This window comes from Protopterus annectens, chromosome 6.part0 (genome assembly GCF_019279795.1).
Source record: "Protopterus annectens isolate FY-2018-M chromosome 6.part0, PAN1.0, whole genome shotgun sequence".
Classification (NCBI taxonomy): domain Eukaryota; kingdom Metazoa; phylum Chordata; order Ceratodontiformes; family Protopteridae; genus Protopterus; species Protopterus annectens.
The window spans coordinates 1,774,405,112-1,774,424,666 of record NC_056737.1 but is presented as its reverse complement, the minus strand read 5'-3'; the positions used below and the strand labels follow the sequence as shown (position 1 = coordinate 1,774,424,666).

General features: G+C 46.0%; 1 protein-coding gene across 1 annotated transcript in view; it reads left to right on the top strand.

Moving 5' to 3' along the window:
- The window catches only part of TECTA (tectorin alpha), a 623,032-nt gene that overhangs the window by 35,806 nt on the left and 567,671 nt on the right, over nucleotides 1–19,555 (top strand). The window contains exon 2 of the mRNA XM_044075148.1: nucleotides 953–1,014. Coding sequence (XP_043931083.1) covers nucleotides 954–1,014 — 61 coding nt within the window. The 5' untranslated portion in view covers nucleotide 953. The remainder of the gene's footprint in view (nucleotides 1–952; nucleotides 1,015–19,555) is intronic.

Genomic DNA, 19,555 nt, shown 5'->3' with positions numbered 1-19,555 from the left:
TTAAATGGATATGGGGAGCATTTTGGAGGTGGCATATAAGTGGGACTTAGGAGTTTGTGATGCTTTGACTACCTGGAGTAGACATTGGTGTCTAATATTATATGCAATCTGACATACTTTGGAAGTAGGGTTGTAATTGTGCCTGGGAGTCCATGGTATTAGCGCTGATGATCATTGTAAACAGCAGATCTTTGGAATGTAGGAGGGAGATACTATGCTTTCTGAAAAATGTGTACATGGGAGGACATGCAAATTGCACTCAGGCAGCATCAAGACATTATTGAGAGTCCAGAACTGTACCCCAGACTCAGAAACTGAGCACCAGCAACATTAAGCAAAAATCCCAGGACTGTCACTCTATTCATTCATCCAAGCTCCGTATGGGCATAATCATCCTGTTATATCTCCATCACCACTACAAGTGTGGGAATTCATGCCATGTATTATAGCCACTGTTGAGGGTGATGGTGAGGATTATTATTTATGAGAAGGAATAAAGCTATGCTTTTGGTAATGGTAGAGGTGGTGTATGCATGTGTGTGTGTGTGTGTGTGTGCATGTGTGTGCGTGTGTGTGTGTGTGTGTGTGTGTGTGTGTGTGTGTGTGTGTGTGTGTGTGTGTGTGTGTCTAAATATGGATTATGCTTTCTTAGCAGGACTGTTACTGATGATAGTGGTATAAAAACACTGCTTTTGGTATGTGAAAGTTATTAACTTTAGAATTGAAATAAATTGTTAATGTGCATGCTTATGAAGCTGGACTTTGTGAGTCAGCATTTATCCACATTTATTAATACTCCTGCATGACATGGGATCCTATTAAAAGGAAACAGAGGAGGTACAATTAGTATATAACTACAGATACTTTATATACTAACTGCATGCTCTCTCTGTACATTTCATACTATTTTGAAATCTCACTACTGACATTTTTTTCATATTTCATGTGTTAGGATGAACTCTGCAAAATCTTTGGCATTCTACCTTCACTTCATACTAACATTAGAATATAGAGGTAAGTGCTACGTTTTATTTTGCCACTAAAATTAACATTTCAAAGCAACTCACTTTACTGACACTGGGAAAATAAAGTAACTTGTTTTACCATTTGTTCATCACCATATATTGATTTACAGAGAAAGTGATAATAGTTTGGGTCCATATATAACCTCACACATTGTGTAATGTAAATAATGGGCAGGATTCACGAAGGCTTGCACGGAGTCTAAGAGTAGTGTAAGACTCCATGCAGCCCTTGCGATCCAGGAACAGCCCGAAATTCCGTGTAAGAGACCAGCTAAAACGTCTCTTACACAGAGTGGGCGTGGATATGCTAATCACCTCACTTGCAGCCGAAAGGCATGCAAATGAGGTAGATTAGCGATCCAGGAAGCCCAAAGCAGCCCATGTAAGAGCCGTTTTAGCTGCAGAAATGTACTTAGTTGACAACTGAGTACGTTTCTGCAAATAACACAATGGAGCCATGTCAGCTCCAAATAAAGGGTGCATATGTGTCAGGCAGCATGCCAATGGCCAAATATGTGGCCATTGGCAAGGTACCCTGATGCAAATATGAGAAATAAATATTTAAAACATAAAAATGAAGGTTATAAACCCACAAATGTGGGTTTTATGCAATACATGGATTTACACTGCAGGGACCAGCAGACCAAAAACAACATGGCCACCGTTTAGTGGTTGCTAAGGGGGGAAGCTGAGTCTAAGACATGTAACTAAGCATTAGTAGGCAATCTGATGTAAATGAGCGTTAGGATACTGAATTCCACTGTCACATAGCAAATGAGCACATTCTGAGTAGTGTAAGAGATACATAAGGGGGAGGAATAGAGTAGGAGATAGGTGACATCACAGGGGGGAATGGCAGAAAGAAATGCAGTTCATTGGAGGTCAGTGTTACATGACAGATGACAGACACAGATCAGGGAAAGAGGAGTGCCACAAGATAAGCATGGGAAAGTCAAGAAATGGAAGGTGTACACTGTTGCTTACACCAAAGTTTCTTGCTGGGTGCATGCGCGTGCCATGAGGCGCGAGTAGGGCAGTGTGCGAGCGTGTAAGGCAGACTGAGCATGTGGGAGCCTGTTGGCAGACTTGTAAGACTGTTTGCGCTGGTGTGCACGCGTTTTAGCCCGAATAAGATGATTCTAAACCGTGTAAGCATGTGTACGTGCATGTAAGCCACTGTGAGCGAGTTTCTGCTGGTATCCACATTGCTCCCCCCTGAGGAAACAGAAAGGAAACAGGAAGCAACAGAATTAGTAGGAAGCTAGCAGGGAATACTGCTGGAGCTAGCAGGTGAAAACAATTAGAAGCAGGTAATTACACAGGCAGAATAGTAGCCCAGCCAAGCACTTAAAACTGCAAACAGCAGTGCAGGATGTTTCTCTCAAGAGACACTGCAAGACAGGAGCAAGCTATTAGAAGTGAAAACTGAAAATGCTGAACTCAGAGCAGAAATGCTAGGGGCTGCCATAGCTGTCATACGGAGACATAGGCTACTTGCTGAGGGTGGTGACAATGCAAATGGTGCCAGACAACCCACAGTGAGGAGACGGAGAAGAGTGTACAGGCCCAGGGTCACCTACCACGGGTTACATGAGCTGGAGATAGTGGAGCGCTATAGAGTGGACAGAGACCTCCTGCACCAAATTGTTGAGCTGTGCAGGCCACGCCTCACACACAGAACCAACAGAGGGGAACCCATCCCAGTGGAAACCAAGGTATGTGTTGGCCTAAGAATACTAGCAACAGGTACCTTCCAGAGACCGACTGGTGGTATGATGGGGATATCACAGGCATCAGCCTCCAGGGTACTGCACCAGTTCCTGGATGCCATGTCAGCACATGTCGGTGATCATGTATATTTCCCCAATGCCTGTGAGGTATTGGCCAGCAATATGCGTCTCTTCCAGAAAATAGCGGAATACCCTGAGGTAGTGGGTGCAATAGACTGCATGCACATACGCATCAAAGCACCAGCCAGTGAGCGGGGTAGGGCCTACATTAACCGCAAGGGCTTCCCCTCCATCAACTGCCAGGTCATGTGTGATGCCCAGGTCATAATAATGAATGTGTGTGCTGGCTGCCCTGGGAGCTACCATGATTCCCATATCTGGCATTTGACGCAGCTGTACCAGACATTTGCCAGTGGGGACATCCCACATGGACACCTAGTGGGGGATGCAGGTTATGCACTGGAGCCATGGCTGATGACACCCATCAGAAATGCACACACACCTGAACAGGAACGCCATAATGAGGCACACGCGCAAACATGTAATGTAATAGAGCGTGTGTTTGGGCTGCTCAAGTCACGGTTCCGATGTCTGGACACATCTGGTGGAGCCTTGCAGTACTCACCAACTACATGTACCCAAATTGTCATGGTATGTGCTATGCTACATAATATGATCTTGCGAAAACAGCTGCAGCAGGACCAGTATAGGGCCGGGCCAAATAGCCCCCCACCATTGCCAAGGTCATCACAGGCAGAGCGTGACTCGGGGGAGGAACAACCTGAGCCTGCCTCAGTAGGCAGAAGGAGGTGTGCCCAGTATGCCCTGGCCTTGGCAAAGAGGCAACGCATAGCACATACACTGGCTCAGTAGGAACCCTGGGAATGATACCCATCTGTGACTCACTCATATAATAACAGGGATGCCTAAAATGACATAACCTGCTCTCAAACATGTACAGGGAGTGTAATATGTGCATATGACAGAGGCAGCCCTGCAGCACCACCTGAGGCATGAATGCCATGTGTTAAGCAATGTAACACCATGTAGTATATGCAAACTTGATGACCCTGACTAACATCCTACCCTCACCAAGCATGATGCCACAATATGATGATGAGATGATCAATTGTAATAATTGGCTGAAGTATTGCAGTTAGTCAAAGGGGATCCAATGTGTGCCAGCCTGGGATGACATGCTGAGCATGACATGATGCTCCACCTGCTAGGGGTGGTGTGCACCTATCAGTCCAGGCCTTATGGATACTGGCAAAGGCTGTTGTTACCCACAGCGTGCCTTGAATAGGTAAGGCTCAAAACACAAACCCACCTCCATAGGTATCACAAGGGATAAGAACCTAGATGTAATGCTACCCAATGCCAGAAGTCTAAACAGCAAGATGCATGCAGTCTAAACTCCCCCAGTATGGAGAATGTTGATATCTGTCCTGTAACAGAAAACTGGATCAAGGCTCACAACAGCACCCTAACACTACCAGGTTATACCTCATACTGTGCTTTACAGCCTCAAAACATGGAACAAGCTACAAAAGGAGGGTGACTAGCAATAATTGTCAAGGATAACCACACCCCCATGTTGGTACCACAACAAGAAGCAGCATGGACTAGCCATGGTCAAGTAACAGTGGCTAAAACTGGCTCCCAGTTTATAGCCTGCTACAGACTACCATCCTAACACCAGGAACTGCACTTGGCCTATGTTGGAATACATGAATATATCAAGCCCTCCAAACCACATTATATTGGGTGACTGAAAATACCCAAACATAGACTGGGAGCATTATACTAGCTCCAACACTGTAGGACAAAAGTTCCCAGAATCCTTAAACCAAAATGCCCAGGAACAACGTACCACTCCTACAAGAGGGGTAAGCATACTGGATGTGATAATCAGCAACATGGGTACTGGATGGCAAGATGAGAAGTGTATCCCTCACTGGTAAGACCAGACCATAGAGTAATCACACCAGATATACACATCCTGACCACAGTCCCTGGCCAGAAAACCACAGTGAAAAACATGTGTAAAGCAAAACTTGCACTCCACCAAACTGATGTGGAATCCATTAAAGGCCCTGTGCAGGTGCAAATTATGGGCCACACCTCAGAACCTGTTATACAGGCATTCCATGAACACTGCCAGGAATGCTTGGATTATGCAATCCCAAATAAAACCAAGACACAATGCCATACACGCAGGCATCTGGCATGGTGGACTCCAGCCATTACCAAACCAAGCAAGAGAATGAGGAAGCTACTAAATGATAGAGCAAACATAAAAAGGGAAGTAATCACTGATCAGTAGTATGGCAATAAAATATGTCCACACATACAATCCACTAAGGCCAGCTGCAACAAGTTGAATCTGTGAATCTTGAGGCAATGTTACACCTGCCCCAAGTACACAGACAACCCTCACCTCCCCCCAAGAAATACAAATATATGTGAGAGATGCAACCATTTATCCAAACCGGAGGCTGAGCTCTCTCAACTCAGTACTGTCAAAACTAGTCAGGAGGAGAAGGTAACCACACACACCACAAACCCAGTCTCACATAGACCTATCACAACTGCAAACCAAAGACATAAACACAGAAAAACATTCCCGGAGGCCCTAATTACAAACACACCACATCAACAGAGGCCTCCAAAGCAGACACCCAAGCAACCACTACCTCCAAACATAGCACATGCAACACATAGTACACAAAGCTGGTGTGCCAAACAGTCACAGGCCAGAAGGAGAAACAACATGCCCGATACAGTTGTAATAGGTGACTCCATAGCCAGACACACTGCTGTCCCGCTCACCAGACTGAACAAGGGAAAGGGTACAGTAAGCTGCCTGTAGGCTGCTACAATACATCACATAACAGAAGTACGCAGGTCACCCCAAAGCAAGTAGAAATATGATACAGTCATTGTCCATGCTGGCGTGAATGACCTGAGATGTACCTCCCCGGACTACATGAAAAGAGACATAGATGAGCTCTCCGATTATGTAGTCCAGGCCGGTATGACACTGATCGTGTGCTGCATCCTACCCTCCCCAAGAATGATGCCACAGTACAAACACAGAAGGATCAGCTTTAACAAGTGGCACAATTACTGGTGTCATTCCAAGGGGATCCAATGTCTGTCTGCTTGGGATATCATGCTTGACAAGCCACGCTGCTGTTCCAGGGATGGCTTGCACCTGTTATCCCTGGGCGTCTGGATATTGGATAAGGCTCTTGCCACCTCCATAGAGCCTTTCGTAGGCAAGGCTGAAAAGACTAACCCACCACTCTAGAAAACATAAGTGGAAAGAAACATAAGGGTAATGCTGACCAATGCCAGACGTGTAAACCTCAATATGCATACTCCCGAGGCCCTCCCCCATATGGAGAACATTGATGTCCGTGCAGTGACAGAAACCTGCAGCAAGGCTCCTGACAGCACACCAGCACTACCAGGTTATACCTCATATCATGCGTTATGGCCCCAAAACCTGGACCAAAACATAAAAGGAGGGGGAGTATCCATATTCAGCACAGACACCCACATGTCCAGGTAACTGACAATGCACGAAGCATCGGAGACCACCCATGTGCAACTAACCGTAGGCAAAACTGATGTACAGTCTGTAGCATGCTACAGACCACACTCTCACACACAGGAACCCCACCCAGCCGTCCTGAAGACACTGGACAGTATGAATGTCTCACCAAATACCAAACAAGGTACTCACAAATTACCACATAGGTGGTAATCCATTATGTATGGAAGGAGAAATCAGGGACCTAGGGACACAAGTGGACAGTAACCTGTTATGTGACACTCACATTGCCAATGTGGCTAGGAAGACTGTCTATATTGGACACCGTATCATGAAAGGATTCACATCTATGTCAACAGAGGTCATTGTGCCCCTATACTGTTCTCTTATCAGACCCATAATCTAGTACAATGCCTCATTTGGGATGTACCTTACCCGACACCTGCAGCAGTTAGAAAGACCTCAAAGGTACCTCACCAAGAGGATAAAGGGTCTCAAATATATGTCATATGCTGCCTGGCTGTAGACACCCCAGCTGAATGCAGTCACATAATGCCTACACAGAGGCGTTGTATGCCTGTTGTACAAGGCCATGTCCAACACAGGAGTAATGGACATGCTCCACCCCAGAAAACCCAAATCCATCGGAGCTGTGAGAGTGAGAGATGTCAACCTCAACACATAATGAAACAGGATGTGCTGGAGGGACAGATACATAACCCAGAGGCTCCCTACACCCTGGAACAGAATCCCACTCCATGTTAGGCAGAGCCCCTCACTGACTCTCTTCAACAGGAATCTTGCCAAGTGGATGGATGATCGTAGATGTACACTGGGGGTCTTCACTCTGTCACGTCCAGACAGAGGCACAGTAAAGTAAATCATAAATTACCATAATATTCACATAGCAAGGGGTGGCGAAAGCCACACACACTCTGGCTAGGCTTATAAATGCCCTAGGGCGGATAGCCTAGTATGAACCTATGAAGATACAAATTGTACAGGACACTAAGGATAATCACAAGGCTTTCTTAACTGATGGTAGGAACCTTGTTGGGAATTCACAGATATGCTCTGAATCACTCAAATATTACAAACAACATACCAAACACACACACATATTGCCAACATCCAACCTGACAGGTGCAGTGCAACCCCCCCCCCCTCAAAATGCAAACTATCTGTCCCAGCCGAGTGCTGGCCCCCTGACATTGCAGATACTGAGGTAACAGCCAGCATCTACAAAGCAAAACACACAGCATCAATGGTATGAGATGGTGTCCTGGGCTGAGTCCAACATGGACTCCAAGAAGAATGGAATGCCAAATAACACTACTGCTCAATGTCAGCCTTACCACAGGATATGTACCCAAAGAGCAGTGTACAACAACAGTGGTCCTTCTCAACAAAGGTGTTGCCTGAATGGATACTGCAAAGTACCACCCCAGAATCCTGACAAGCTTGGTCTGCAAAGCTATGGAAAGGATCAGCATGTACCGCAGACATAAAGATATTGGGGACCTACTGACACTGGACCCTACCCAGTGTGGCTTTCTTAAGTGCAGATCCTGCCCCTTAAACATGTTTGACTCATTTGAAACAGTCATTAAGGTAATTGATGAGGGGAATGTGGTCCACACAGTGTAGCTGGACCTTGCAAAGGCTTCCATACAATACCCCACGTGTTCATTATAGATAAGCTCACCAGCTTAAATATAAACCCCTATGTCAGTAGAGGGGTTGCAAACCAGACCAAGGACAGAACTGACATGATCAGAAATGCTGCAGCCATGTTCATAGGTTCATAGGTTCATAGGTTCATACTAGGCTATCTGCCCTGGGGCAATTATAAGCCTAGCCCGATTCTGTATGGCTTACGCCACCCCTTGATTTGAGTATACTGTGCCCTTTTTAAGGTTTAGTTTACTGTGCCTCTGTCTAATAGTGACACGGGAGTAATCCCTGGGACAAACTTATGATCCCCCATCCACCTATCGAGATTCTTCTTGAAGAGATTCAGTGAGGTGCTCTGCCTCACATGAACTGGAATTCTATTCCAGAGCGAAGGGAGCCTCTGGGTTATGAACCTGTCCCTCCAGCAAGTTCTATTTATTTCTGTGCTGAGGTTTAAGTCCCTTGAGCGTGTGGCTCTAAGGGATTTAGATTTACTGAGGTGGAGCATGTCCATTAATTCTGGATTTGACATAGCTTTGTATGTCAGGCATAGATCGCCTCGAAGTAGGCGGTATGCAACTGAGTAGAGCTGGAGTTTTTTTAACTGAGCAGCATATGGCATCTGTTTGAGACCCTTGATCCTCTTGGTGAGATACTTTTGGGGTCTTTCTAATTGCTGCAGGTGTCGGGTAAGGTACATCCCAAAAGGGGAATTGTATTCTATGATGGGCCTGATGAGAGATGAATAAAGGGGCACGATTACCTCTCTTGATCTAAATGTGAAACCCTTCGTGATGAAGTGGGCTATGTAGAAGGTCTTTCTAACCACTTTGGCAATGTGGTTTTCAAAGGAAAGATTGCTATCAACTTGGGTCCCCAGGTCCCTAATGACTTTCTCTGTACTTAATGGGTTTCCGCCTATGTGGTAATTTGTGGGCACATTGATTTTGCCAAAGGGTATGACTATACATTTTTTGGCATTTAGCTTTAAACCATGGCACTGGCACCAGTTATCTGTCTCTGTGAGACCTTTTTGAAGGATGTTTGTGTCAGCTGGAGAGTTGATTATGGTGCCCAGTTTGCAGTCATCTGTGAACTTGGTGAGCCATAGTCCTCCCACGTTTGCCTGTACCTCGGAAAAGTATATACCGAACAAGAGTGGTCCCAGGACAGAACCCTGTGGGATGCCACTTGTGACCGGTTTCGAGTCTGACATGGCTCCAGCAACTCTCACTCTGTGGGTTCTGTCTTTGAGCCAGTTTGCGACCCATCTTGTGACATAGGGGTTTATATTTAAGCTGGATAGCTTATCTATGATGCCCGAGTGGGGTATTGTGTCAAATGCCTTTCAAAGGTCCAGATAGGCTGTGTGGACTACCTTCCCTTCATCTATGGCTTTGGTGACTGTTTCGAAGAAGTCAACCAGGTTCAAAAGGCAGGATCTGCACTTGACAAAGCCGAACTGGGTAGGATCTAGTGTCTGTAGGTCCCCAATGTCTTTGTTTATGAGCTCCATGATGATCCTCTCCATAGCCTTGCAGACTAAGCTAGTCAGGCTTATGGGGCGATAGTTTCCAGGGTCTGTAGAGGCTCCACCTTTGTGGAGTGGGACCACTGATGCTGTATGTCATTGTGTGGGCACATATCCTGGAGTGAGGCTGAGATTGTATAGCTGTTTTATTTGAGGGATTAGTTCCTCTTGGAGTTCATGTAGGACGCAACCTGGGACACCATCTGGTCCCATGGAAGCAGTGTTTTTTGCTTTGGAGAGGGCAGCCTTCACCTGAGCATCAGAGATGTTTGGGAGGCAGCCCTCTGCCGGGATAGATACTTGCTCTTTGGGGTGGAGAAGTTTGCACTGAACCTGTCTGCCAGGATATTGGTGATGTCTGTGGGTTCAGTGTATTTTTTGTCATTTAGAATCAACTCAGAACAAGTCTGGGAGTTGCATCCCAGGTTTCTAACATAACTGAAGAAAGCCTTATGATTGTCTTTGGTGTCCTGTGCAATTTTTCTCTCGAAGCTGGCCTTGGAGGATTTTATGAGGGATCATAATTTTTTGCTAGTACTGATCAGAGATGCCTTCCCTTTTAGGGTTTTGCTCTATCATGTAGTAGCTTCCTCCTTCTGTTGTACAGTTTATTTATGGCAGGGGTCCACCAGACTGGACGCCTGCCTTTGGATGATTGGGTCTTGGTTTTGTTTGGGATAGCATGATCCATGCATTCCTGGAGATGTCCGTAGAATGTGTTTATATAGGATTCTGCAGTGTGGGCCGTAGTTTCCACTGGCCCTGGGGCCTTGAAGGATTCCACTTTGGTTTTGAGAAGTGAGAAGTTCGCTTTTGAGAAGTTTTTCACTGTGGTTTTCTGGGCTGGGGGTGGGGTCAGGATGTGGACATCCAGTGAAATTAATTTATGGTCTGATCTTACCAATGAGGGATATACTTCTGGTGTGGAGCATAGAGTCCCCATGTTGGTAATGATCAAGTCTAGTATGTTGTCCCCTCTTGTGGGAGTGGTGACTAGTTGTTCCATAGCATTTGAGTTTATAATTTCCAGGAACCTTTGGGCTAAGGTGCTGGGGCTTGAGTAGTGCTCCCAGTCAATGTTTGGGTAGTTGAAGTTACCCAATATAATGGTGTTCGGAGAGATCTTCATGTTCTCCAATGTTTTCAGGAAAGCCGAGTGGGATTCCTGACTTTGAGAGGGTGGTCTGTTGGATGCTATAAACTGAAAAGCAGTCTTGCCCACTGTTAGTTGCACATGGATGGTCTCCGATACTTCGTGCAATGCCACTAACCTGGAGGTGTGGATATCCTTGATAAATATGGAAACTCCCCCTCCTTTTGTAGTTCGGTCTGGGTTTTGGGGCCGAAAAGCATGATATGAGGTATAGCCTGGTAGTGCTGGGGTGCTCTCTGGAGCCTTGAACCAGGTTTCTATCACTGCACAGATATCAATGTTCTCCATACTGAGGAGAGCTTCGAGTGCATGCATCTTGAGGTTAAGACTTCTGGCGTTTAGCAGCATTACCCTTAGTTTCTTGTGCCTTGTGCTGTCTATGGGGGTAGGTTTGACTTTTGAGCCTTGTCTAAAAAAGGCACTATGGGGGTGGCAAGAGCCTTTGCCAATATCCGAAAGCCCAGTGGTGACAGGTGCAAGCCGTCCCTAGCGAAGCAACGTGGCTTGTCGAGCATGTGATCCCAGGCTGACAGACACTGGATCCCCTTTGAATGACACCAAAATTTTAGGCAATTGTTAAAATCGATCATTTTGTCTTTGTACTGTGGCATCATTCTAGGTGAGGGTAAGATGCTGCTCAAGGTCAGGGTCATACCAGCCTGGGCTACATGATCAGAGAGCTCCTCTATGTCTCTTTTCATGTAGTCCAGGGAGGTACGTCTCAGGTCATTCACACCAGCATGTACAATGACTGAGTCATATTTGTATTCGCTTTGGAGTGACCTGAGTGCTTGCGTTATGTGGCGGATCCTAGCACCCGACAGGCAGCTCACCGTGACCTTCTCTTTATTCAGCCTGGTGAGCGGACGCCAGTGTGTCTGACAATAGAGTCACCTATTACAAGAGTATCAGGTGTGTTATTCAGCCTTAAGGGCTGTGGCTGCTTGGCACACTGACTTTGTGGGTTATGTGTTGTGTGTGTTTTGTTTTGAGGTAGCGTTTGCTTGGATGTCTGCTTTGGAGGTCTCTGTTGCTTAGGTAGATTTTTATTTAGAGCCTCCGAGTATGTTTTTGTGTATTTATGTGTTTGGTTCGCTGATGTGGTGGGACTATGTGATACTGGAATTGTGTTGTGTGAGGTTACCTTCTCCTCCTGACTGGTTACACCAGTTTTGAGATGAGAGAGCTCAGCCTCCAGTTTGGCTAAATAGTTGCATCTCTCACATATATTTGAACCTGTTTGGAGGAGGAGAGGGTTGTCCATGTACATGAGACAGTTGTAACATTGCCTCAAAATTCCCAGATTCACCAGCTTGACTGGAGAGGAAACCATTGACTGACCTTTGGACATGCTAGAGTAATATAGGGAAACTGAATACAGGACAGGGTAATTGTAAAGAGTATAAGAGTAAGTAGTGCTTATGGTTTAATAGTGCTAACTTGTAGGATTATTTAATTGGACCAGTGAAGGGCCTTAGAATGAGAATATGGTGTTTAAATTGAGAGATAGAGCAGTTCTAAGGGAAAAAGTGAAGAGCAGACTTTGTGGAGCCAGGAATAGTTTAAACCCAATTAGGCAGCGCTGCCCGCTTTTGCGCTATGCTCAGAAATGCGCAAAACTGCGCAAAAGAGGGTTTTAAGAGAGGAAGATGAAGGAGTTTTGGAATTGACCCAAAATGGCCAATAAAACTACAGTTTTAAGTCAGTAACCACTCCCACAGGGGCAGGCAGGCTGCTCAATGTTTTTCACTGCCACTGATCAACAGAGAGACTTCCCTTTAGCCCAAGCAAAAAATGGCCTCACAGAAACTTACAAACAGTTCAAGAACAGCAAGCCTGTAACTGAACTTTTTTAAATCTCAAAAAAGTGGGGAAAAAAGCAAGATTTTTTTTGTTTTTTTGTTTTTTTCAGAGATGTCAGACTACAAACCAGATATAACTGGCATCCCACAAGGCTTGGTCCTGGGACCTCCCTCGTTTGGTATATATGTCCCATAGGTACAGGCCAACAAGGAAGGACTGTGTCTGAACAAGTTTGCAGAGGACTACAAACTGGCCACCATATCTGACCCTCCAGCCGACACAAGCATCCCACAAAAGGGCCACATAGAAACAGACAACTGGTGCCATAGCCATGTTAGCAAGCTAATTGCAGAAAAGTGTATAGTCAACCCCTGTGGATATACAGTAAGTGCCCACCAATTACCACATAGGTGTTAACCCATTACATACTTAACATGTAATAAGAGACCTGGGGACACAAGTTGATAGATATCCTGCATTGGACAAGCATGTGGCTGTAGTGGTTACAGAAACATACCATATACCCACCTAATCATGAAGGTTGTCAGATCTAGATCAGGGGAGGTCATTGTGGCTCTGCAGTCATCCTTCATCAGCGTTACAATTGACTACAATAGTCCTTGTGGGATGTACCTCAGCAGACAACTCCATCAACTGGAAAGTCCCCAAAAGTACCTCACCAGGAGTATCAAAGAGCTTGAACAGATGCCATGTGTTGCCTGATTAAACAAACTGCAGCTCCACACACTGCCATACTGCCCACCCAGGGCAAGCTGTGCCTGATGTATAAAGCCAATGTCCAAGCTGGAATCAATGAACATGCTGCATCTTGTACAATCTGAATGGCAGTGAGCTATGCACATGAGAGACCTGAACCCCAGCACTGACATACATAGGACAAGCTGTACTGAATGATCCATAACACAGAAGCCACCCCCACTCTTGAGTAAACTCCCAGTACAGGTTAGCCAGAGAGTCACTCATCGACTCTCCTCAAGAGGAATCTTGATGAGTGGATGGGAGATGGTAGGTTTACCCTGGGTATCACTGTTATGTCACGGGTAGACGGAGGCACAGTATACTAACCATGACATATGTCATGGCAAACTCCAGTTACAATGTGTGTCGAAGGATAAACACACTCTCCGACTAGCATTAGAAATGGCCTAGGGCACATCACTAGTGTTTGCCAATGTACACCTATGTTGTGGAATACACTACCAATGTTGGACAAGCCTGGTTTAAGTAGTTCATATCTGAACATAATGCAACATGGTCAGATGTGCACAACTGGCCCCTAACCAGTCTGTTGTGCTCACTATGAAAATGTAAAGCAGTGATAGGACTAAAGCCCAGGATGCTATCCACCACAGTGAAAGTACTGAATCAGTACACTATACAGTACTACAGTGTTAGGTCAGTATGAAAGGATGTTGACAACTGTATGCAGAGTAACCCATACAAACCCTGCAGGCACAGTATAATCCCTGTTGCGTTCAGACACAAAGCAGTTGGACAGTAAGTACACAACATGACACACAACACACAACCATAAACGTGAGATATTGTTGAAGTTCACACTCATCCACAAATGTGGTGGGCTGCAGAGTTCAACATATGGAAAGCTCACACTGGGCATGCTCGCACACATTGATAAATGAGATATATGTCAGACAACATGCCATGGAAAGCCTGAACCGGGCATGCTCACACACTTAGGCCAAATCTCAGTTTAGCAGTTGGCCACACATTTCTGGTATTTGTACGTGTTATTCCAGGAACCAACCACATTACAGCAATCTACCCAGTGCACACAGTTAAATGACTACAGAGACATAAGTGATATAGTGGATCCCTCTCATATTCAAACATCTTCCACAAATACACAAGCTGTTCATAGAAACAGGGAATGCTATGGCAATAAAGACCTGCAAACAGTCTATCAGCAACAAATATTGTGCATCTGACAATTAAACATATGGATGTAGAGGTCAACACTAGGCTGTTTGCCCTAGGGAATGACAGCTTAGCCAGAGTGTGCTTGGCGTCTGCCTCCCCAGTACAGTAGGCTACTGTGCCACTGTAAAGTAGGTCACATAAGGCACTGTGTGAGGGTAGTGTGCTGTGCCTCTGTCAAGCAGGGACACAGTGGAGATCCCAGGGGTTGAATTTGCTAAGCCACATCCATGTTGTTGGTGTGTGCTGGAAGAGGGTTGGTGAGGACCTCTAACAGTAAGTGGGCGTCAATAACAGACTGAGGGGAGCCTTATCTGCAGTGTCTGGACAATTTCACTGTCAACACTTTGTCGTGATGATTATGAGGGATTGAAGTGTCGTGCCAGTACTGTTCAGAGATGTCCTCCCTCTGTGGGCTACTGCTCTGCAATGTATTAGCTCACTCTGTCTGTTGGACAGCTCATATATGGCTGGTGTACACCTGACAGGTGTCCTGTTGTGGAGGAGTCATGGGTATATTTGGGATAGCATGATCAATGCAAACTTTCCACATGCTCATAGAATGCAATTTTCAAGGATTATGCAGAGTGGCCTGTATACTCCCCCAGCATGGGTCCTTTGAAGTCTTCCACCCCAGTCTTCACAAGTGTAAAGTCTGCTTTTGATAAATACACTTTGTTTGCAGTGACAACCTTGCCTGGGGTGGGGATGGGATATGGATCTCCAGGGAAAGGTGGGTATGGTCAGATATCAACAATGGTGGTCTACCTCTGGTGTGGAACAGTGAGTACCCATGTTGCAGATGGTCAGGTGCAATATGTATTCCCCCTTGTGGCTGTGGTGAGTGGTTCTGCCATAGCACATGGACTCACAAATTGTAGTGGCTGTAGGGTAATGTTGTAGAGGCCTGAGTAGTTCCCACAAGCAATATACCTGTACCTGATGTTAACAACTGGAATGGTGTATGTGAACACCTTCATATCTTGGCACTGTTCCCAGGGAAGCAAAGTGTGCATCCCGGATGTGGGAGGGGTGGTCCGAACTGGTTGTGTTGTGTGTTACAGGTCCTGTGGTCATGAAGCATGGTATAACCTGCCAGTGCTGATGTGCATATCTGACCCTGAAGTAGGTGGCTGCAAATGCATATATATGCTATCCCCCACCTGACAGGTAGTACTAGATGTACATACCTCTGTAGAAATAATGATGTCAGCACCCTATAAATACTGCAGGTGCAGAACAGATGCCCAGTAATTCGGATAGTACGCTCTGCTAATGCGTCTCCCTCAAGTGTCATAATATAGTTAGGTAGGGGTTTTAATCCTGCAAATGCTCAGTGTGTGTGTGTGGGTGAGCGGGGTTGGTGTGTGTGCAATTCTGTGTGAGAGAAATGTCCCTTTTGGCAACTAGGAGAACACACTACAGGATGCACATTCCCCTTTCTAAACACTGATGATGTCAGCACCTCATATGTACAGCAGGAGAAGGGAAACCTCCCAGTAATGTGAATAGTGCGCTCTGCTAATGTGTCCGTCTTGAGTGTCATAACATAGTTAGGTAGGGGTTTGAATCCTGCAAGTGTGTGTGTTTGGGTGAGAGGGGTTAGTGTGTGTGCAATTCTGTGTGAGGGAAATGTCCCTTTTGGCAACTGGGAAAACACACTACAGGATGCACATTCCCCTTTCTAAACACTGATGATGTCAGCACCCTATAAGTACAGCAGGAGAAGGGAAACTTCCCAGTAATGTGAATAGCACACTCTTCTAATGTGTCCGTCTTGAGGGTCATAACATAGTTAGGTGGGGGTTTGAATCCTGCAAATGGCAAGTGTGTGGGTGTGTGTGCAATTGCATGTGTGAGAGAACTGACCCTTTTGGCAACCAGTACAACACACCAGCTGGTGCATATTCCAATCTCTACACAGAGATGTTGTCAGCACCCTACAAGTACAGCAGAAGAGGGCAAATCTCCCAGTAATGCAAATAGCATGCTCTGCTACTGCGTCTCTCACTACTGTCATAGCACAGTTAGTTATGGCTTTGAATTCCATACATGCCACGTGTGTTTTTGTCACACAGAATGCCCATGTGTGTGGGTTGTTGTTCACAATAATGCATGACATCGATTAAACCAGTAATGGCAATGGACACAGATGATGTATGTGTGTGCCAAATACACATATGTACCTGTGACCTTCAATAGTTCCCATGTCTGACGCCTGCCACATGTGAATACATGGTATTTGCACTGGATAACATTATGACTGTGGTCTTCTGTGCAGGTGCTGCATGTGGTATGTGTATGTACAGTGTGAGTTGTATATGGTATCATCCTAGCAGCAAGGGATACACATCTGGTCGGGGACATATAGTCTACATGTTGTTGATGAACAGGTGCTGCATGTTTTCACCTGTTGTGGGAGTGGTGACAAGTTGTTCCATAGCAATGCAGTGACTACATGCTAGGAACCTTTCAGCTAGGGTGTTGTAGCTACAGTAATTCATCAGCATTCAGTAATACTTCAGCATTCTTGGTGAGGGTATGATGCCAACCAAGGTCAGGGTCATACCAGCCTGTGCCACATGCTCAGAGAGCCCTTCTATGGTCCCTATCATGTAGTCCAGGGAGGTACATCACAGCTCAGCCATAGTGGCATGGACAATGACTGAGTCATATGTGTCCATGCCTCTGACTGACCTGTATGCTTGTGTTATGTGGCGGACCATAGTGCCCCACGGGCATATCACTGTGACCTTCACCTTGTCCAGCCTGGTGAGCGGGCCCTCACTGTACCAGACAATAAAGGTACCTAACACAACTGTAGCAGGTGTGCTGTCTAGCCGTACAGGCTGTGACTGTCTGGCACACAGGAGTTGTGTGCTATGTGTTGCACATGCTGTGTTCCGGCTTAACATATGCCTGTGTGCCAGCTGCAGAGGTGTCTGCTGCTCAGGCAGGATGCTATTCTGAGGCTCCACAAATGGCCCAGTGTGTTCATGTGTTTGGATTGCTGTCAGTGTAGGTCTACATCAGACTGTTATTGTAGTCACTGTAACCTGACAGGTTATGCCAGTACTGGGTTCAGAGTGCTTAGTCCCCAGTTTGGCTATGTGGTTGCATCTCATACATGTGTTGTATGTCCATGTGTAGGGGAGAGGGTTGACTGTGTACATGTGGCAGCTGTGACATTGCCACATGACCCACATATTCCACAACTGTACCATAGAGGTGACTGACAAGTGACCTTTGCACATGCTACCATATTATTGTGATTGCCATGGTGATTAACAGCACATAGGGTCAATGGGGAACAAGGTACAGAAGGTGAGTATGTGAGGGTGTAGTGCCTGTGATTAGTTAGCACTGGCATATATGACTGCTCACGTGGTCAAATGCCAGGTAAGTCATATGCAATGTGTCACAGGCAACGTACATGTGAACAGGACAAACAGTGACGTTCTGTCAAGTGAGACATGGACATACATATAGTAAGCTATGCAGATGTCACTAGGAGTCCACAGAAGCTCTGTAAATCTGAATTGCAGGTGGGATCAGTGTTCCAGGGTAACTGCAAGCAAACATGCATGCAAACAAAGCTACAGTAAGCAGGGCTGCATGTAGTCCATTGTACAACAAACAAGCTGTACCACTTCCAGTAGGTAACAGTGCAAATATGCAGGCACTATACACATGTACATGGAAATACACAGGTCAGATGGCTAGGGTCCAGTCTCAGCGCACACAAGTGTACAGACCATGTACCGTCAGGATGTACAATAACTTGATGGAAACCCAGGTGCTCATACCTGCAGTAATACACATGTCAAATAACAGACACTGAGCCTTCACTCAGTGTTTCCATACTTAGTAGGATGTATGCTACCTGTCCTGCCACCACAGTATCCCTGACATTTATGGGGACTCTCCCTCCTGTGAAAGTTAGTTTTGTGTGTTGGGGCTGTCTAGCATGGTATGAGATGTGAGCTTAAAGTGCTAGGGTGCTCCTGTGTGTCCTGTACCAGTCGTGTAGTACTGCACACATATCAACATCCTCAAACATCCACATTGCAGAGTCCAGTGTGGGCAACATGCCACTTGCAGTTTACATGTCCATCATTGCGTATCAACACTTTCATTACCTTATCCCCTATGCTACCTATGTATGTAGCCTTCTGTTGACATCCTTACCACCAGTATACCAACATGATGATACACTATGGTACTTACCATGGGTGTAGACAACAGTACAAGACAATCATACCCATACTGCATCAGGCATGCTGGGATATACCCACAATTATATCAGCACACAGTACTGTTAACAACATGATACTATTACTACACGTCTATGTAGTCACCCTGTGCATCAGCAACATGTTAACCTGTACCTGCACTGATGTTACAGATTGCAGGAGGTGGCACAGTTTCATCATATGCACAGGGTGTGAACTTGGTATGCCTGAGTCTGCCACTGATACCACCAATTGACATGTATGTGTATGTGTGTTGGTGAGGGACAGCAGTACAAGGTGGGGCAATGTTGATACAGTGTTTGCATGTATGCAGTAGCCCTAGGTGTTGTCAATTCACATGTGCGTATAGATGCACACAGTTTCACCTCATGGCTGCCATATACCAGTGTTTGTGGACAGCCCCAGACTGTACCTGCCAGGTCATACAGATCAGTGTCTCTGGCCACGGACACGGTACCTGTGCCTTGCAGGGGTGCTACGGACCATATCCGGTACCAATCCAGACTGGGTACTGTCATCAGAAGCAGGTGTTCGTTGAATGGACACAGATCCCTGTTGGGCCTGTCCAGAGCCACGTGCACATGGTCTCCTGGGGCGGTCTGATGACAGCACAGACCCAGCATTGCTGGGACTGCTGCTGGCACTATGGGGGTGGCCGAGGCCCTGTTGTCGTCCATGACGACTGCCAGCTGCTGCTGTTGCTGGCATATGCCCACGTCGACGTCTCAACCGTCCACCATTGCCCTGGCTCATGGACATTTAGTTGTGGAACCGATCTAATATATCCCCACAACATCTGTCTGTGACATCGGTGAAATTATGGATGGCAGCCGCAATGTCATGCATACTGTCAGTCATGGCTGTGCGACAT